This window comes from Juglans microcarpa x Juglans regia, chromosome 1D (genome assembly GCF_004785595.1).
Source record: "Juglans microcarpa x Juglans regia isolate MS1-56 chromosome 1D, Jm3101_v1.0, whole genome shotgun sequence".
NCBI lineage: Eukaryota > Viridiplantae > Streptophyta > Magnoliopsida > Fagales > Juglandaceae > Juglans > Juglans microcarpa x Juglans regia.
Genome location: NC_054594.1, coordinates 1,142,549 through 1,164,430, shown reverse-complemented (window position 1 = coordinate 1,164,430; position 21,882 = coordinate 1,142,549). Strand labels below are relative to the sequence as shown.

The following is a 21,882-nucleotide window of genomic DNA, read 5'->3' as shown; positions in this document are numbered from 1 at the left end:
TAATTCCTCCTCCTTTAGAAAATGCAACCTTCAAGTCGTGCAACCTTCAAGTCGTGCCCAAACAATACGGGAAACATTTGTTAGTTATTTATTTTTAGAATAAATAAATAAATATATCCAAAGTGATTGAAAATTAACTTGTATCATGCGAGGTTTGATTTTAACGGTTGTTGAGCGAGGAATATGAAACCATGAACAGCATGCTCTCTAATTTCCCCGTCAATAATTGATTTGAAATGGAGGGCCACACCATTATTGCTGAAATATTGGACGGGCTCCAGCTTTTTGAAAAAGTAATATGCAAAAAACAGAAGAAAAAGAAAAGGTAAGAATAGCAATTCTCTAAAAATAATCTCCAGCTGTCCTCAACTTAAAGAGTATCCTAATTTTATTACTTACCCTTACACGTGGTAAAGGAATACCCTCATTTATGTCGGTCTTTTCTCTCATATCTTTCAATAAATTTGTAGACAGAGATATAAAGTAAAATGTTGAAAACTGTTCTTCCACATCAATACGCTTAGGGGGTATCCTAATTTTACTACAATTCAATTAGACTGACTTTTGACATCGAAGAGGCCAAAAGATATTCAAGAAGATGTTCAAGAAGATGGGAGTGGATGGAAAATTTGTTTGAGGGTTCAAGTTCTCTTGGACCTGACTAAACCTATTGCAAGAGGGAGAACTCTAACAGTGAGAGGGAGTAGTTTATGGGTACCTTTCAATTATGAGAAGTTGCCAAATATTTGCTTCTCATGTGGATGTATGGTTCATGGAGTGAATGGGTGTGGTGGAGTTCAAGGGAACAATGAGGGGAACTTTGAGCAATACGGCTCTTGGTTAAGAGCAAAACAGATCACTAGATCAAAAAGTAACAATGGTTTTAATTGGTGGAAGGAGAAGGGCAGTAACTGGAGAAGTGAAGGTGAAAATATGGAAAATTATGAGAGCAATGAAGGATTAAAAAAAGGAAAAAAGGTCTTTGAGAGTGATAGGGAGGAGGGTCAAAAAGGGGAGAGGGAGAAAGGAAGGGAAGGATATGGGGGAGGGCAAGAATCAGAGGGTGACAGTGGGGGTAGAGAATGGATGGGGGTAAAAAAAGGGATGGACAGGAGTATGGATGAAGGGGTGAAACAAAGGGGAGAAGAGAGAATGGAGTTTAGACCTATTGAAGCAGTAAGGGTTCTAGGGGTTTTGATGGATAAGGCCTTAGAGGAAGTTTCTGAAAATTTTATAGAAGTGGCCTCAGAAAATAGGGTGGAAGTTTCAGTAGAAGGTGGAGTGAGTTTGGGGAGAAAGGAAAGTCCGAGAAAAAAAGGGGAATGGAAGCGGAGAGCAAGAGCTAAAGGGAAGCAAGTGACTGCTGACTGTGTTAATGCCAAAATAAGGAAAAGAGGATGTGAAGAACAAGAAGAAGGTGAGATAGGTAATGTGAAGAAGAGAGGGAAGGGGAACAGTGAGGTTTTTGGAGATTTTGGTACTGAATTAGTGGCGGAGGCTGAATCCCAGCCCCGCCAAACATTATGAAAATCCTCAGTTGGAACTGCCGAGGGTTGGGGAACTCTCGGACAGTTCAAGATCTCTACAATATGGTAGAGAAGAATAAACCCAGCTTAGTTTTCGTGATGGAAACTAAGATCTTAAACAGAAGGTTCGATAGTCTGAAAAGAATGTTACATTGTGAAGGCTGTTTTGTGGTTGAAGCAGTTGGGAAAGGAGGAGGTTTAGTTCTGTTTTGGAATTCAAGTGTGAGGGTTGAAATTGTTAATTATTCTCAACGCCATGTTAATGTGTGGATAGAAGATGAAGGGAAGAAAAGATGGTTGCTTACCTGTTTCTATGGGCAACCAGATACTAATAGAAGAAAGGAATCATGGTCTTTGTTGAAATCCTTGAAACCTGAAGCTGGCATTGGTTGGTGCATAGTGGGGGATTTCAATGAAATCCTAACAAATGATGAAAAATGGGGAGGAAAAGTAAGACCTGAATGGCAAATGAATTTATTCAGGGAGGTTATGAATGAGAGCAACATTTATGACCTTGGATGGAAGGGTGATAAATTTACTTGGAGTAATTCACATGGGGATGAATCTTTTACTAAAGAAAGATTAGATAGGGCTGTGGCAACTCCTGAGTGGATGAATACTTATAGAGATACATGGGTGGAAGTATTGGTGACTAGTACTTCAGACCACAAACCCATAATGGTGCATGTACTGAAGGAAAAGAGAAAAAACTGGGGCAGGCAGAGAGTCTTTAAATATGAGGCTAGTTGGGCACTTGAAGAGGAGTGTGAAAAGGTTTTAAAGGAGGCTTGGAAGGTAAAAGAGAATGTTGGAAGTCAAGTTAGTGCTCTATTGCAAAAGAGTGGGTTTGCGTTGCAAAGATGGAGTAAGAAGAGGAGATTGGGGGGTTTTAAAGAGATAGAAGTAATGACTAAAAAATTACAAAGACTACAAGCAGTAGAGAGTAGCAACAATATTGGAGAGATAAGGTTGTTAAAAAGAGAACTGAACTTGCTTCTAGAAATGGAAAATCTTAAATGGAAACAAAGAGCAAAATGCAATTGGTATAAGGGAGGAGATAGGAACTCAAAATATTTCCATGCCTGTGCTAATCAAAGAAGAAGGAATAACTACATTAGAGAGGTTGAAGATGAAAATGGTAGAAGGGCTGAGGGACAAAAGGAAATTGAAGATACTTTTTCAGATTATTTTAAGAAACTTTTCCAGTCTTCAAATCCAGAAAGTGAAGATTTTGAGCAGTGTTTGGTGGGTATGGACAGAAAGGTCACTCCTGAGATGAATGAAGCTTTGAGTAGAGTTTTTACTAAGATGGAGGTGGAGGAGGCTTTGAAACAAATGGCTCCTCTTAAAGCCCCGGGACCAGATGGCTTTGGGCCTTGTTTTTTCCAAAATCATTGGGAGGTTGTTGCAGATGAGGTGTGTAAAGCTGCTCTCTCGGTGTTAAATGGTGACCCGTTGGAACCTTCACTAAACTACACTTACATAGCCCTGATTCCTAAGTGTAAAGAGCCTAAGAAGTTAGTGAATATAGGCCCATAAGCCTATGCAATGTTATGTACAAAATAGTGTCAAAAACCATCTCAAATAGATTGAAAAAAGTCCTTGCTAGAATTATTTCTCCAACTCAAAGTGCATTTTTGCCTGGTAGGCTGATCAATGACAATATAATGGTGGCTTTTGAGTTACTTCATTCTATGAAAACTAGGAAAAGGGGAAAGGTGGGAAGTATGGCCATAAAACTAGACATGTCTAAAGCTTACGATCGGGTAGAGTGGGATTTCTTAGAAGTTGTGATGAAAAGACTTGGTTTCAATGAGAAATGGGTGTTGCTAATCATGAAATGTGTCGAGACTGTTTCTTACTCAGTTTTGGTAAATGGGATACCAGGGAATATTTTCTGGCCCAAAAGAGGATTGAGACAAAGTGACCCCCTATCACCCTATCTATTCATCATCTGTGCTGAAGGTTTAAGTACTTTATTGAATTTCTATGAACGTCAAAAGTTTATAAGAGGAGTGCAAGTGGCCAAGAGGGGTACTAGTATTAATCATCTGCTTTTTGCAGATGATTGTATTCTTTTTGGAAAGGCAAAGTTGGAAGAATGGAATAGGATTCAGGAGGTGCTAAAAACTTATGAGAAAGCTTCGGGGCAGGTTTTAAATAAGAACAAGACATCAGTTTTTTTCAACAGCAATACAAAGGAAGGAGAAAAGAAGATGATTATGGAAGTCAGCAACTCAATAGCTTGTGGTAGCTATGAAAGGTACCTAGGCCTTCCTGCTTTTGTTGGAAGATCAAAGTTCAACACCTTTAGAAGCTGGAAGGAGAAAATATGGCAGAAAATCACAAGTTGGAAAAACATCTTCTTATCACAAGCTGGTAAAGAAATTCTGATTAAAGCGGTGTTACAAGCTATACCCACTTTTACTATGTCTGTTTTTAAGCTCCCTAAGAAGCTGTGCCAAGAGATTAATGGACTTTTGTCGAAATTTTGGTGGGGTAAACAGCAGGAAGGAAAGGGCATCTGCTGGAAAAGATGGGAAAATTTGGGCATACAAAAAGGGAAGGGTGGTTTAGGTTTCAGGGATCTGGAAAGCTTCAATTTGGCTCTCCTAACAAAGCAAGGATGGAAACTGCTTAAGAATCATGAGTCTTTGGCTGCCACAATTTTCAAAGAGAAGTACAATAGGCATTCCAGTCAATGTTTTGAATACCGGACGCCGTACCGGTCAAGGCACTGGAACGAAATATTTCGGTACCGGTACCGTTTCGGGATAGCGTTTCGGGATAACGTTTCGGGATAGTCGATATATGAATAAATTATATATAAAAATTATATTCCAAAATAATAGTCTATATATAAATAAATTATATATAAATACATATATATATAAATTATAAATAGTCTAGTCTAAATTAGGGGTTAAAAAATAAGTTTGTAGTTTGAAAAAATGAAAAAAAAAAAAGAGGCCGAAATATCGGCCAGTACAGGCCGAAATATAGGCCGATACAGGCCGAAATTCAGGCCGGTACGACCGGTACCGGCCGGACGGCCGAAACGAAAAATTTCGGCCGTACCGGCCGGTACGGTACTAAATTTAAAACACTGATTCCAGTTATTTGGATGCATGTTTAAGCTCACGGCCATCACTAATGTGGAGAAGTCTTTGGTCAGCTAGAGACCTTGTAAAGGATGGGTTAAGATGGAGAGTGGGAGATGGAAGTAAGATAAAAATCTGGAGTTCAAAATGGTTGTCAACTCCATCCTCTTTTTCTATATAATCACCTGTCTCTTTACTGCACAAAGATGCTAAAGTGGAAGAACTCATCGACAAGCAAAAGGGGGAATGGAATGAGGTTAGGATTCATGAAGTATTTTCAGAGATGGAGGCGGCCCAGATTCTTAGCATACCTCTGAGTAGAGGCCATGCTCAAGATAAGATGATTTGGGGTCCTTCCAAGAAGGGGCTATTTTCAGTAAGGAGTGCTTATTTTCTACAATTGGACAGACTCAAGAACATTAGAGGAGAATGCTCAGTGGGGTCTGGAATGGATGAGAGATGGGAAAATATTTGGAACCTTAAAGTTCCAAGTGTTACAAAGATGTTTTTGTGGAAAGTGGGAAACAATCTACTGCCAACAAAGGAGAACCTTTTTAAAAGAAAAATTATTGAAGACAAAAGGTGCCCAGTTTGCAATGCAGAAACAGAATCTGTTATGCATGCTTTGTGGGAATGCCCGGCAGCTAATGATATATGGTTTGAAGTTGGAGGTTGTGTGCAGAAATGGGGTAGAACAGAAGATGATTTCATGCTGCTGTGGGGTAAGTTCATGGGACGGATGAGCATAAAGCAACTAGAAGAGACGGATGTTCTATTCAAGAAAGTGTGGTTGTGCAGGAATGAATTTGTTTTTGAGAAGAAGCTAGGATGCCCCAAGAGACTAGTGAAGACAGCAATTGAAGGTTTGCTTGAATACAAGACAGCTCATACCCCTACAAAGTAAGCAGGTCAAGGGCAAAATAGCACTGCAAGGAGTGTTCTGAAATGGGAAAAACCAGAGTGTGGATGGGTGAAGGTGAATTGGGATGCTTCTATAAACTTGAAAGAAAGAAGAATGGGGGCTGGGATCATTATCAGGGATGAGGAGGGAGAAGCTCTAGTTGCTATTTGTGATCAGAAGATAAATGTTGACAGTCCAATGGTGGTAGAAAGCTTGGCTTTGAGGATGGCTGTAGAGCTATGCAGCGATCTTAATATACACAAGGCTGTTTTTGAAGGAGATGCAAAAGTTGTCATAGAGGCAGTGAAGAGTTGTGAAGAAGAAAACTCAGTTTATGGTTCTTTAGTTGATGATGTAAAGTTCTTTTTTAAACATAGACCAGATTGGTATATTCAGTTTGCATACAGAGAAAAAAATATAGTGGCTCATACTTTAGCTAAGTCAGCTTTAGGCTTGTTAGAAAAAACTGTTTGGATAGAGAACATACCAGATTCAATTGTAAGAAGTCTGGATAGTGACAAAGGTGCTTCACATGACAATTAGTAATGAAATACAGAGGTATTTTTCAAAAAAAAAAAGATGTTCACAATATAAAATAGTGGTATCGATACAGAATTTAAGCACAAAAAGCCGCAAACTAAAGCCTACTACAAATTTCATGGCGAGAAGAATTCGAGTCATGCGAGGAACACTGCATTTGACAACACTATTAATTAAAGTTTTTTTATTATTATTAAATTCCTGAATTTTTTAAAAGGATTATTAAATATTGCTATGAATTCAGGTGCTAATGCAAACCTGACAGTAATTACCCAAACGAGTTAATTTAGACTTCACTAACCTCTATATCAGAACTATCATCCCCTCCAATGGTTGCATCATCATCTTCATGAACCAGAAAGTTCAACACAATAGAAAACTACAACTCCAATGAAGTTATGGTAGTTGTTGTGCTGTCCTCAAATGCTGTCCTCAAATGGCTCTCTGGGCATCCCAGTTTCTTGAAGCCGTAGTGCATAATTTAGGTAATATAACACATCTTGCATAGTCGGCCTCTCAATACTAAATGTCTTCAAACATTTTTCTGCAGTATCACCAAATATTCTCAATGAACTTGGTTTAATGTTACCAACAAGCACCGGATCAATAATCTTCTCGAGTTGGCCTTCTTTCGCCACAGCATCCCCCATTCTGCTAAGTTCACCTCATCCAGTTAAGATGACTATATGATAGCCGGTCTAGCACAGAGAACTTCAAGAAGTACAACTCCAAAGGAGTATACATCAGATTTCTCTATCAACTGTAAGGTTGTAAGGTATTCTGGATGAAGATAACCAAAGCTACCCTTTACACCCATGGTGAAGTTGTCCGGACCAAGAAGGCTGGATTTTGAAAGATCGAAGTCAGCAACTTTAGCCACATAACGTTCATCGAGAAGAATATTTGTTGACTTAACGTCACGGTGAATGATTCCTCCAACCTGACCAGTGGGTAGATAGTGTAGGCCCTTTGCTGCACCGATGCAGATTTCTAGTCTTTGCTCCCAAGATAATTCAGACACTGAAGTTGACATCTCATAATTGTCATCTGAATGATAGAGGTGATCTCTCAGAGTCCCATTTTCCATGAACTCATAAACCAGTATCATCTCACGCCGTTCATCACAATATCCAATCAGAGAAACAAGATGGCGGTAACGAATCTGAGACAACACCATGATCTCCGTTTGGAATTTGTTCTCACCCTGCCCATGTCGTGGATCACTTCGTTTCACAGCCACTTTCCTGCCATCTTTAAGTGTTCCTTTGTAGACTTTCCCGAATCTACCCTCACCAATCAATAGCTTTTCATTAAAGTTCTTCGTCGCACGTTGTATTTCTAAAAAGGTACCCTTAATCTAAGGTTTAGACTAGGAGCAAGGGAAGCATTAGGACCTCTTTGAGTCAACCTATTATTGGAACTAAATCCTCCATAAACAAGCACTCCCAAAATGGGGTCAGCCCTGGTTTTTTGTATTTTAAAGCCAATGCCACGATCATTATTAAAATGAAAAATGCCCCTCTACATAGAGGACCAATTACAACAGGGAAGAGTTTCCTCTTCTCTGCTTCACTCCCCCAATGTGGAATGAACTAATCTGATTCCTTCACGACCTCTATAATCTTTAGCTCACTCAAAAAGGCATCAGGAACCGTAGAGTTCTTCACTGGGCCGATACTAACATTCATAGATCCCAAACCATTCGAATCAACCACAAAATCCACATAAAATGGAACTCCACCGGGTTGATCTCCAGTTAGATTGTAAGGATTGATCTCCCGACTAAAATTGCTATTGATATAAAGATTGAACCACAAGATATTAGGTGATGTACTTATTATATCAGAGAAATGGGCCCGAAGAAAGTATTTAGAATTCTTATTGATAGGAAAACTCCAAGTTACCTTTGGTGAATTACTATCTGTTATAATATTCAACTTTTTTGCCGTATTACAAACAAAAGCTAGGGAGATAAATCAATATATGCTCTGTCTTGGTTTGTAATCATCTTTGAAAACATTCGTTGCATCTTTTTGGTTGAGTAAGTAATCATCATCTCTATCACAATTCCTCCATAACTCATCGAGCTTGGACATAGAACCCCCAACGTCGATCCTATGGACTTTATGTAGAACCTTATAGCTCAAACCATTGTAGTTACTCTAAGCTCCTTGAGATGTAATAAAAGGGGCCTTATCAGGGATGAAGCTCTCAGGGCCAAGAAAGACTTCTATGGCATTCACGAAAGTCAAAGATGTCTCGTAGGGTATGAAGTAGATTTTAAATTGATCACTTGGGATTGTGAGCAAGAATTCCTCAATCTTTGGAGAACTAGTAACATTTCGAAAGCTATAGTTCATCAAAAGTGAAAATCGAGAAAGCGAAACATTGAACCGAGCAACAAACAGATCAATATGTGACATGAAAACAAAGAAATAGAGGCGTACAATGTATGTGCCATCCTAGTTGATGTCAAACTTATATGAAGACGGGTGTTTGAAAATTCTTGTCGTTTGATAGAGATCAGGTGAACTGCTTGCTGATGAGTTGTTGTTTTTTACTGTTTCTCCATTTCTGACTAAGAAACCCCGGTCGCCAACGAAGACTCGGGTATGGTTGACGGTGGTGTTAGAGTGTGCTCCACAATTGATGAAGTAATTATCAGGAGGAGAGTAAGCTGAAGAAAGAAGTAAAAGTGAGGTGATATGGAGAGGTAAGAGAAGACAGAGTCGGAAAAGAAGCTTATGGGGAGGAAAGAACTGAAAGAAAGAACAGAATGTAATGGTTGGCAAGATGCCAAACCTTGTATTCTATTGTGATTTAAATAGAGTACATCATAGACAGATCAGATCATACAACATAACAACCTGATAAGATCAAAATACAATGGATAAATACGTATAACAGTTAAGTGATAAGGATAAATACAATCAGTTAAGGGATAAGAGATGGTTTTTGTTATTGAGATAATGACTTGGGTTGTTCATCATGTTTATCTTCAGCATATACTTTAACATGCCCCCGCAAGTTAATGGGAGGAGGAACCACCATTAACTTGGATTTGAGGTTGAGAAAGCTCGGGGAAGGAAGACCCTTGGTGAAAATGTCTGATGGTTGGTCATCAGTAGAGATAAATTTCACCAAAATGTCACGATTTAAGACCTTCTCCCTCACATAGTGATAGTCTATTTCAATATGCTTAGTCCTAGCATGAAACACAAGGTTGGAGGCTAGAGCTAAGGCACTAATATTGTCACACCATAACACAAGAGCCACTGGTAGGACAATTTTAAGTTTAGAGAGTAGCATCCTAAGCCAAAAGAGTCCAACTGTTGTGAGAGCAAGAGAGCGATATTCTGCCTCTGTACTTGATCAAGAAACCACATTCTACTTCTTAGCACTCCAGGAGATCAAACAATTCCCAAGAAATATTGCAGAGCCTGAGGTGGAACGACGACCATCAAGATTGCCAGCCCAATCAACATCACAAAATGCATTCAATTGAAGTGAATAAGATGTATACAGAATACCATGATCAGCAGTGCCCTTAAGATATCTTAAAACACGTTTAGCAGATGTCCAATGAGTCGTGGTGGAGTAGTGAAGGTACTGGCACAACTTATTTATAGCAAATGCAATGTCTGGTCTTGTTAATGTGCAGTATTGAAGGGCACCAACTATGTGTTTGTATTCTGTAGAATCAGATAGGGGAGAGCCATCAAACTTTGATAATTTAGTACCAGATGGACATGGCGATGGTGCTGGTGTTGGTTTAGTCTCTGTCATGTGTGCTCAATGTAGAATATCAGAAATATACTTGGATTGGCAAAGATGCAAGCCTTGTGTTGTGCAAGAAACTTGGATTCCAAGGAAGAAAGAAAGTGGCCCGAGATCTTTGACTGGAAATTCTTGTTGCAATCTGAGAATCAGTGAGCTAATAGCAGTAGAATTGGAACCCGTGATAATAAGATCATCAACATAAATAAGCAAGTACAAAGTGATGTCTTCAAAAGTGTAAATAAAGAGGGAATGGTCAACCCAAGAACCCTTAAAGCCAATGTCAAGTAAGAAGGTGGAAAGTCTTGTAAACCAAGCTCGAGGGGCTTGCTTAAGGCCATAGAGTGCCTTGGATAATCTGCACACATGATTGGGATGTTGAGGATCAACAAAGCCTTCAGGTTGTTCCATGAACACCTCTTCCAATAAGTCTCCATGTAAAAATGCATTGGAGACATCAAGTTGATTTATATCCCATTGAAAATGGACTGCAAGAGTAAGGATAACTCTGATTGTAGAAGGTTTGATAACATGACTAAATGTATCAGTATAATCAACTCCACTTTGTTGTTCATAGCCCTTTGCCACTAACCGAGCCTTAAATATTTCTATACTCCCATCTGGTTTTTGTTTAATCCTGTAAACCCATTTATTTCGAATGATATTGTGAGAAGCAGGCTTAGGACACAATGTCAAGTTTTGTTGGAAATAAGTGCTTCAAATTCAGTGCACATGGCTTTGTGCCAGCTCGGGTCTGCAGCAGCCTTGCTATAAGATGTGGGTTCAGACTCAGTTAAGATGGAGTGATGAAGAATAAATGGATGTCTAGGAGTATAGTAGAGTTTAAAGCCAGGAAATTGTTTAGGTTTGTGAGTTCCTATTTTGGATCTAGTGAGCATTGGATGAGAGAGAGCAGGTGGTGGAGCAATGGTAAGGTCAGGTGAAGGAAAGGAGGTTATGGGGTCACATGCAGTGGTAGAGTCAGATAGAGGAGGGGAGGTTGTGGGATCATGTGGTCTAATTGGAGATGACTGGTTGCTGAGTTCTGGTGCAAAGGATTCTGCAGAAGTATTTGGTATAGATAAAGATGGAGGGGGAAGAAAAATACTCTGAGGAAGAGAAAAAAGAGACTCACCTTCAGCTGGCAACTTGGAAGGCAGTTTTGATGTGGCATTCTCCTTGGCTGGGAAGGTAGTGTCATCAAAAATAACATGTCGAGATAGATAAACGTTATTGGTAACAGGATCAAGACATTTATATCCTGCATAATTGTAACCCAGAAAATACAAGGTTTTGAATGATACTCTAGCTTATGAAGACCATATGGTCGAACTAAAGGAAAACGCATGCCTCCAAAGACTCTAAGTTTCTGATAATTAGGTTTTGTTTAGTATAATTTAGAGTATGGACATGTGTAGTCTAGAGTAAGTGGGCAACAGATTGATAATGTGGGCTGCAGTGAGAAATGCATCAAGCCAATATTTATTAGAAAGATGAGAATGTGCTAATAGAGTGAGACCAGTTTCTAGAATGTGTCTCAATTTCCTCTCAACCAGGCCATTTTGCTGGGAGGTATGTGGGCAAGATTTTCGATGCACAATGCCATGGTTGATGAGAAATGTTTGAAAGTGATTGGAAGTATATTCTCCACCACCATCTGATTGTAACTGCTTGATTTTGGAGTTGTGTTGATTTTCAACATTAATTTTGAACTTGATGAAACAATCATACACTTCAAATTTTGAGTGAAGTGGATAAAGCCATGTATAACGGGAGAAATCATCCACAAATAATACATAATACTTATAGCCACTTATAGAAGTGATGGGAGAAGTCCATATATCAGTGTGGATCAATTGTAAAGGGGAGGTAGAAATACGGGTAGAAGAAGAAAATGGTAATCGAATGCTCTTTTCCAATTGACAAGAAGCACAAACATTATTTTTATTGAAATTGAATTGAGAAACAGGGAGATTGTTATGTTTAACAACCTGAGATACAATATCCAAAGCAGGGTGTCCTAATCTAGAATGCCAAACTAGAGAGGAAGTCTTGATGCCAATCGAAGCACTAAATGATTTGTTACTCTTGAGAGACTTTCCTTACAGCCAAATTGAATAAAGACCATTCTTAGGTTTGCCTTCCAGCAGAGTTGCCTTGGTCCGAAGGTCTTTCACACAAAAGTAATTAGAGGTTAGGATAAAATAACAATGATTATCGACACAAAAGTGATGAATAGATAATAAGTTGGAAGACACTTGGGAACAGTGTAAGACATTATTAAGAAGGAAGGGTTTAGTAGATTGAGAAGGGGTTAGAAATGCTGAACCAACGTTCTCAATAGCAAGGCCTGCTCCATTCCCTACAACCACCATGGTGTTATTCTCAAAGGGTTGCTAAATCTGTAGATTTGCAAGCTCATTAGTAATATGAGCATTAGCATCACTATCCACTATCCATTGTTGTCCTTCAAAGGCCTCATTGGTGCGTGCTACCATTGCTGCAAGTTGAGTAGGTGGATGCTTGCCTTGATATGAATAATCCATCATGTGGTAGCAGTCCAAGGCCTGGTGACTAGTTTTGCCACAAATTTGACAGGGTACACGATTTCTGGAAGAAAAGGTGGGAAGATTTGTATGTGAGGTAATAGAAGTAGAGACAAGGGGAGTGAAAGGGGAGGGGGTATTCTTGGGATAGGATGAGCCACGATAGTTTGAGAGTGGTTTCTGTTTGTTGAAGGACTGATTAGATTTGGAAGGGTAGAAAGGCTTTTTACTGTAAAAAGCAAAAGTGGAGGGATCTGCACTTAATGATTGTTGCTGGTTCAATAAACATTCATGATTCAACAATTCATCTCGAAAGGCATTAAAAGAGAGAGATGTCTCACGAGTGACAAAGGAAAAAGAGGTGACAAAGGAGTTAAAGGAGGAGTTAAGACCACTAACAAGGAAGGAGATAAGATCTTCATCAGTGAGTGGCTTTCCAACAGCAGCTAATTGGTCTAACCAAGATTTGGCCTGATTAAGATATGCAAGGCAGGATTGGGAACCTTGGTGCATTGTGTTTAGCTGCCTGCGCAGATGAGTGACACAAGACCGAAAGTTGGAAGCAAAACATGTTTCCAAAGCATGCCATACATCCTTGGATGTGTTGAGTCCATAGATAGTGGACAAAACATTTTCAGAGAGGGTGGCATTAATCCAACTTAATAAAAACTGATCTTTCTTAATCCAGATGGTATAAGAAGGATTAAGTGATGGCTCTCCTTCGAGAGGATGCAGAAATTTTTGTGGGCACGATTCAGTACCATCAACGATACCCAACAGATCATGACTCCTCAAAACAGGTAAAAAGAGAGATAACCACATGAGATAATTGTTATCATCGAGTTTCAGAGTGATGGGTTGTGGTAGATGAGGAAGAGAAAGGTTGGTGAGGGCGGAAGGATGGGGAACAACTGGATTTTGAGGCAGCTATGAGAAGAGAAAAAAAAAATCAGATGTAGGCGTAGGCCTTTTGCTAGTCTGATACCATGAAAGAAAGAGCAGAAAGTAATGGTTGGCAAGATGCCAAACCTTGTATTCTATTGTGATTTAAATAGAGTACATCATAGACAGATCAGATTATACAACTTAACAACCTGATAAGATCAAAATACAATGGATAAATACGTATAACAGCTAAGTGATAAGGATAAATACAATCAATTAAGGGATAAGAGATGGTTTCTGTTATTGAGATAATGACTTGGGTTGTTCATCATGTTTATCTTCAGCATATACTTTAGCAAGAACTTCCATGGATTTTCTGGTAAGGATTACTGCTTTTTCTTTTCAGTGGTTATGGGTATCTGAGAATGGAATAAGGGTGGTGACAATCATGAAATTCATGGATATGCATGTATCGCAATGGAAATCTTAAAGAAAGACCATGACTTGGACATTAATTATTCCACCTATTTCATAAAGACAGGCAGTGTTAGAAAGGCGGAGTCAATGCCACAAAAAAGAAGAAGAAAAAGAGGTGGGAAACAGAGGAGCCCCCACAACAGAGTAAAGAAAGGGTTAAAAGCGATATTGGTGCAATAGCATCTGGGGAAAACAATAATTGATACCTAAGCTAGAAAACAAAAAAGAGCTGTATGTTCTATTCCTGAGTAATAATTGAACCGAGCCATGGGCGGGTTCTAAGCGGTTATCCGAACGAGTGATGGTGGCAAATTGGGTTCAAGGATTTAGCATAAAGAGATGCAGCCTCACTAACTCTGAGGTCGATCAAATATATATACAGGGACTCAAAAAGCATCTGCAATTAATCATATGAACTCCCCTTAAAGGTAAAATCAATCTTGTCAGTCTTCAGTTTTGCACAAAATCTTATCAGTGAAAAATGAAGATAATTACTTCAATGTTTCGAGTAGATGAGCATGACAGTTTCTATTTTTCTTAAACTTTCTTGTTTCTTAAAGAACGTTCCACATTTTCTAGCAGATAAACACGACAGTAATCAGCCTTTTCCTCTAAGTCTCTAACCTTTATTGTCTCTCAGCTACAATTTGCACTCTGCCCATTGAAAGTAACCGACTAGAAGCATAAACATAAGTTTAATTGCACTAATATCAAACAAAGCAACACATCAAAATACAGTTGAAAAGCGCTGCGGAAAAAAAGGAATAAAAAAGACAGGACCAAACCCACAAAGAAGTGGATGAGGATTATCTGGCAGCATCAACCCTCAGCTGAGAGAACACTCCACTATCGGTTGTATCGGAACCATCGACCTCTCCTCCTATCGACAAATCAGTATCCTCCCAATCAGGGATGCTATCAGGCAAAGGCAGCTCGACAAAAAAAGCATTTGTTGTTGTGTCCTCGTGCGGTTCTCTGTGCACAGCAGTTTGATGAAGCTGTAAGGCATACTCCAAGTCCCATATCACATCAAGCATTGTAGGCCTGTTAGCTCCATCACCCTTCAAACACTTCTCAGCAGTGTCACCAAACTTTCTCAATGAATCAGGGTTAATGTCTCCCACTAACAATGGATCGATAATATTTTCGAGTTGTCCTTTCTTTTGCCAGAGTATCGCCCATTCAGCTAGGTTCATTTCCTCCCTCTTGGTTGAGTTAATAATAGCTGGTCTAGCACAAAGGACTTCAAGAAGTACTACACCAAAGGAGTAGACATCAGATTTCTCTGTGAACTGAAGGGATCTAAAATATTCAGGATCCATATAACCAAAGCTACCTTTTATCCCAACACTAAAATTGTCAGGATCATTGGGGCCTGATCTTGAAAGGCCAAAATCAGCAACTTTAGCCACAAAATTCTTATTCAGAAGAATGTTTGTTGACTTGACATCACGATGAATTATTCCCCCATGCGAACAGGTGTGAAGATAATGAAGACCTTTTGCTGAACCAATACAAATTTCAAGACGTTGCTTCCAAGACAGTTTAGACCTTTTAGATGATCTCTTAGACTTCTCATTCTGATCATAAAGATGATCTCTGAGTGTCCCCTTTTCCATGAATTCATACACCAGTATCATCTCAGACCTTTCTTCGCAGTATCCAATCAAGGAAACAAGATGGCGATGGCGAATTCTGGATAAGACCAAGACTTCTGTTTCGAATTCTGGAAGGCCCTGGCCATGTTTCGGATCACTTCGTTTCACCGCCACTGTCATTCCATTCTGAAGAGTCCCCTTATAGACTTTCCCAAACCCACCCTCACCTATCAATAGTTTGGGGTCAAAGTTATGAGTGGCATCTTGTATTTCAAGAAGAGGCATCTTTAACTTCAAGTTTAAACTACGAATTGAAGACGCATTCGGTCGTCCTTTACGAGAAGTAGTATCTTTTCCATGAAAAACTGGCCATGAACCCACACCATCATCACCTTGCTTTGCTTTCTTGTATTTTATACCCAAAAAGAACAGCACTATTACAATGAAGACAAAGGCCACACCACATACGGTACCAACTATAACATAAACCTGACTCCTATTTTCATTACCGGGAACATCGACCAAACTAGACTTCTTCATAAACTCCATAATCTCCACCCCATTCAGATAGGCAGTTTTATTTTTAGAATCCTGCCTAGGCCCTACACTAATATCCATGTATCCCGAGTCATCTGATTCAACCACCAATTCGTAGTAAAGTGGAGCAGCCAACAGATCACTAATCTCATTTGTAGAGATCATGTGAGTGAAATTACCATAAAAAGAGAGACTGAAGAACACATCACTAGCATTTTTACTGATAATATCGCAAAAGTGCAGCCGAACCAGATGCGTGGCCCTATTACTCACGTCAAAACGCCATGTTATTTTCGAAGAATTTGATGACCCTTCGCTGCTATCTAAGTTCAATTCTCGACATGTCTTGTAGACAAGATCCGATGCAGAATAATTATTTGCTCCATTAACGCCATAGTTAAGCGTACCTTCATAAGGAACACATTTTTTCCCAGATTCTCCTGGGAGTAGATATTCATCATCCGGTATCCAATTCCTCCAGAGTGAGTCGTTATTCTGTGGACCTCCAACATCGACCCTGTGGATTGTAAGTAAAACCTCAGATCGTACACCAGAGTATTTATGACTGCTCAGGCCACTGGGAGTAATTAGATCCACGTCACGATCCTTGACGAAATCTTTATCTGGGACAAGAAAGACTTCGATGGCGCTTACGAAAGCAAAAGATTTTCTCCGAGGAGTAAATTGGATGCTGAATTTGGTTGCATTGATAGTGAGTAAGTATTCTTTAATCAAAGGTGAGTTGCTATTGTCTTTAATTCGAAAGTTTGACAACAGCGAGAAATTAAAGGCTGAAACATCGAAGTGGGCATCGGCCAGATTAGTCCTCCCGGAGGAAAACGGAAAGAAATGGACACGAACATAATAAATGCCAAAATCAGTGATATTAAAATCAAATGAAGATTGTTTTTTGAAAATTCTGGCAGTTTGATAAAGAGACGTATCTGTTGATGAGTCGGTGGTGACAATACTGATATCAGAACTTGGTCCAAAAGAGAAGGAGCCAGAATTCAGGTCACCCACGAATTCCCGACCGCTCAAAGATATGTTGGATACTGATCCACAATTGATAAAGTACTTGGAGGGAAGAGTAGAAGCTGATGAGAGAAGTAGAAAAGAAGGAAATTGGAGATTCAGGAGAGGGAAGAGAACCATGAGAAAATGAAGTTTTTCCATGGAAAAGGGGTAGGAATTGCTACCCTTTTCTTTTGATCCTCTTTTCAATGGTAGACGGAAGTGAGACCTTAGCTGCATACGAGGAGGAAGAAACAATGGCTGACAATAATCAAAATTTAGGACAGGGGATTTAGATGAAAGTTTATTGTTGACTTAGACGTCTGAAAGGTATATGTTCCGTTCAGATAAGTGTCTAGCATATAACGCCAAATGTGATGACTGGCAGCTTAAGAAAAAATACGAAAGAAATGTCTGCATCAATCTTTCGTGGGATTGGGGTCAGAGACATTTCAACGTAAGAAAAGTCTTCGAGTTTTTTTCCCAGCTTTTGCATCCATCAATCAAAGGGAAAAGCGTAGGAACTTGCGAATAGGACTTTAACAGAAATGCACGGAAAATGTCTTTAAAAATAAAAAAATAAAAATAAAAATAAAGAAGAAGAAGGGTATTTCTCCCTAAACTTGAAGGATCGGAAAGGAGCATGGTTCCATGGTAAACGATCAAGTCACAACGTATGGTTTCCCGTGTTCTTTCCTTGAGCCTTTTCAAACTTCCCTCAGCTTTCTTCTTGTACTGTTCTTGGAGTTCATGCCCTTGCATGTCGCCCGAAAGCACTCGGCCATGGTCTCCGTTCACATCCTGACATAAGATTTAGGCGATATTGAGATCTCCTGTCGTTATCTTTCCAAACATAAATATTTTTAATTTTAAATCTTTAAATTTTTCATCTCATTACATGATCATTAAAAAAATAATTTAATTTTTTCAAATTTTAAAATAAAATATTATTAAAATATTATTTGTAATGATCATTAAAAAAATAATTTAATCTTTTCAAATTTTAAAATAAAATATTATTAAAATATTATTTTCAAAAAATATTTTAGCTTTATAATTCATTTTTAATTTTTTCTCTCTCATATTTTAAAATGTAATAAAATATTTTATTTCTATTCACATATTTTTTATCTTATTACAACATCTAAACGAGACCTATCGTTTCAAATTCATCTAAACAATATAATGTTATATTTTTATTTTTACTAATAGAAAATGATATTTATAATTATAAAATAGATAAATATCATATATTTTTTAAAAAAATAAATAAAATTAAGATTCATATAAAAAATTAATATTTTAATACTGAATCAAATCTTTTGAAAAATACGACTACTGATGGCCAAATGGCTGTATCGAGCATACGCTGTGACACCTCGTGTCTGTGCACTTTGCTAGACCTTGTTGGTCAAAGATGCTCAAAGAAGAAGACTGATAAAAGTAGAGCAATTTTTCCAACTTTGACGGCTATCTTGTTCAGATGCCTCAAAACAAAAATCTATTTTGTCTGCTTGATTTGTAAAAAAAAATAAAAATATTGATTGCATACTCTGTTGAGTGCTCTGCAGCGAAGAATCGGTCAAAATTCCAGTGGGCCCGCTGAAGCTAATTATACTAAGCTGGTTTGTCATTTTCGTCAAGTATACGGTATACCTATTCCTGGTTTATCCAAGGCAAAGCATAGGAATTCAAATTTTTCTTCGAATATGCACAAAACTTTTATTCAAGATATTCAATTTTGGCATGCCAGTATTCACGGATTACTAGTATGTAAGATAGTACTTTTCCGGTAAAAGTTCAAAGATCGCAACCAAGAAAATGGGGCCTGATAAAGCAAGAAAGTTGGGGTCATACGTACTGTTCTGAGCCCATTCCAAGCTCAATTCAGTTTAAACATGTCCATAGATATGAACAGAGGAAATCTGGCCTTAACATTACAACCCAATCCCGAAGGCGGTTCTTTGCCTCTATAAAAATTAAGGAGACAAGTGAGAAGTTTGTTGAGGGGTATGATACCAAATCTTGCCTATTAATGTGCCCATGTGCCCCCACATCAATTAGGAAAAGAAAATCTTTATGCTCAACATGAAACTTTGCCAGTTTATGAGGTTTCTGGCCCATCACTCCCAATTACACCCTGGGTTTGAGCAAACCATATTGGATTGCTGCAAGTTCAGGCTGTTCAGCCCCATCTTTTTATTCTAAAGCAGTTGGTTGGGTTACTGAAATTATCCGAGTATCACTATATTTTAACACAAAAGATTTACCAATTTGTTCAATTAATTGATTAGTCGATATTCATGCAATTATATGATAAGAAAACATTAATATAAAATAAATAAATTGCATAATATCAAAACTGATAACTAAGAAAAACCTTTTAAAGAACTCTTTAAAGGTAAATCCTACGGACAGCCAAATCTAGAAAAATCAATTTTATTATTTGAAAATCAAGTACAAGTAAGTCTCAATTACAAAACATTTGTTAATTGACTTTCTTACTTGATACGACAAACAACTTGTTTGCCTCTACCACAGTAGCAGCCAAAATCTCTAACGATCCTTAAACATTGACTTTTCTCCTAAACTCCAGTAGCTAAATCACGATCACGCTATCTCAATCTTAGATCAATGATCGCACTTGGTGAGAGAGAAATAACTAAAAAATTCTAGAGAATTTTCTCATACTCGGAATATAATCTCCAATATCTCTAAGCTGAAATCTCTATAGATACTAACCAATAGGATCCCTAAAATAAATAATCTGAAAGCAGTTTAAATTGTAATAGGATTATGCGGACAGAATGACTCGGTCACGATAGACTCTTCTGACATGATACTGACACCTGATACTTTATCTTCTTAGTAATAACAGTTTCTCATTCAAACTTTTCTCTAGATAATACCAGAACTCGTAGAACTCGAATTCTACTGTTTTTTAAAACACTTCCTAATTACTTAGATATAACTAGAGATAAAGTCAAAATATTTTACATTTATCAAAACCACAAAACTAAGCCTCATTTTGGATAGTGAGATGAGATGATATGAAATGATTTTATATAAAAGTTAAAAGTTGAATAAAATATTATTATAATATTTTTTTTTAATATTATTATTATTTTAAATTTTGAAAAAGTTGAATTAAAATTTAAAAAAATTAAATTATTTATTATATTTTATATAAAAATTTAAAAAAATTATAATGATAATGATAGCTTCTCAATTCAAATGGAGGCTAAAAATAAGATAATTTATCATCTTAATAACCTCTTCCATCTACAGTTTCCGTTGCCCACTCTCTTACAACTTTGTGGCCAGTGGTTTCACTTCACACGGCCCCTAGTTTCCATTTCCTCTCACACTTTATATACCACCCTGCCGGCCCGCCCTCGGACCTCCCATTTCATCACACCAAGGCAGAGAGACAGACAGAGACAGAGCACTGTCAAAGAATAAGACCAAAATAGAGCAAAACTCAGGAGGATGGTGGGGCAGTTGACGGTGACTAAACCAAGCCGCAGCGATGAGTTGTTAGATACTGATCAACAACTCAAAATCACCGATGAAATCAGAGCTCATTTCGAGTCCTTGGTCCCCAAGCGCCCCCTCAAACCCAACAGAAGTGAGTCTGACTCTTCAACCCCAACCCGGGTGGACTCCACACCCATAGACGAAAATATTCCTGAGCTTGACAAGTTCCGAGCGCTTCAATCTCGATCTCAGGTCTCTAGCAAGTATCCTAGCACCGCTTTAGATTTTCTGCTTTTCTTTTTCATGTTTCTTTGTAATTGCTTAATTTCTTGGAACGCTGGACGATTTGCAGATAACATTTTCGGTCGATGGAGTTCCTGAAGTGCAAGATGAATATGTGGAGACCCAGTACTACAGGGAGTTGCACTCCATCGACAAACAGCATCACACGGTTCGATATCGTTAATATCAACCCTTGTCTTACGATTTATTTTCTTTTCCAACGAAAGTAAATGATCTACTATTTTGGTTTCGAGATCTTGAATGCTAGCTTGTTGGGTTTCAATTTTTTTGATTAAACAGACAGGAAGCGGGTTTATAAGGGTGTTGGGAGCAGAAGGTGAAGGTGGATATGAGGTACTTAAGTTGCAGAACGGCCAAGATGGCGCAGGTGGGGTGTCGTGCATTGAATTCAGAAGCAATCCGGCAACAAACGATTGGGTTCCAAGCATCAACGAAGATCAGGTACTAATTTTTCATGGTTTTTAGTAGGATCTGATTATATTGGAAGAAAAGGATTTGAACCATACTAAGTTGATAATCAAGAACTAACTGTTGTTTTGTTCTTTGAATGAACATAGGTCTTTGTCTCCTCCTCAAAACCAAATCGGAGCGAGAGCTCTTAGATGTGTCGGTAGGAGAGAGTTCTCAAGAAAGGGACTTGGCACCAACTTTCCCTGCAAACTTTGTTATTCGATAGAGATCAGATAAGCATCATGAAAGTTTTAAAAAATTCACGTAATGGCTTTTCAATTATTCAAGCGACGACTTCTCCATTGTTCTTATCCGATTCCACCTGTACCACTAAGAAATATAATAGTTTTATCCACCATTGATAAGGATCCTTGACCTTTATCCGTTAATTTTCGCTTTGAATTGTGTTAATTTCGTATAGAGAATTTGTATATTTGTATTCAAAAATGTCGATCATTATATAATTCAATTATTTATGGGCATCATCGTTACAGACGCCCACAACTATTGAATATAGATTAGGACATAGCCCACCAAACAATATGATAATTGAATACGGAAATTTCAGTGGTAGATTTTTCTAATCATCAAAAGGGATGGAATCTGTAGAACTATTGTTTGAAAATAGGGAGCTTTTATATGTTTTTTGGTTTTAAAAATATTTTCTCAACTTTTGTAAAATTGTTTTCAGTTTGTGTTTGTGATGAAAACAAGATGATAAAGAGATGAAAATAATGTTAGGGAGTTAAA

The 21,882-nt window shown here is 38.2% G+C and overlaps 3 protein-coding genes across 3 annotated transcripts; 1 reads left to right on the top strand and 2 right to left on the bottom strand.

Moving 5' to 3' along the window:
- Window positions 1-6,645: 6,645 nt before the first annotated feature.
- On the bottom strand, window positions 6,646-7,406 carry LOC121268851 (probable receptor-like protein kinase At2g21480). The gene has a single exon (XM_041173118.1). It carries the CDS (start codon window positions 7,243-7,245, stop codon window positions 6,751-6,753), a length of 495 nt encoding a protein of 164 aa, XP_041029052.1. The 5' UTR covers window positions 7,246-7,406; the 3' UTR covers window positions 6,646-6,750.
- A 7,030-nt stretch (window positions 7,407-14,436) lies between these two features.
- On the bottom strand, window positions 14,437-17,237 carry LOC121268810 (probable receptor-like protein kinase At5g24010). Its single transcript, XM_041173079.1, has one exon. The coding sequence runs from the start codon at window positions 17,140-17,142 to the stop codon at window positions 14,560-14,562; it is 2,583 nt and encodes an 860-aa protein (XP_041029013.1). The 5' UTR covers window positions 17,143-17,237; the 3' UTR covers window positions 14,437-14,559.
- Window positions 17,238-20,203: 2,966 nt separating this feature from the next.
- LOC121240536 lies at window positions 20,204-21,490 on the top strand. Its single transcript, XM_041137993.1, has 4 exons — window positions 20,204-20,631; window positions 20,732-20,830; window positions 20,962-21,123; window positions 21,240-21,490. The coding sequence occupies exons 1-4, from the start codon at window positions 20,392-20,394 to the stop codon at window positions 21,282-21,284; spliced, it is 546 nt and encodes a 181-aa protein (XP_040993927.1). The 5' UTR covers window positions 20,204-20,391; the 3' UTR covers window positions 21,285-21,490.
- Window positions 21,491-21,882: the final 392 nt, after the last annotated feature.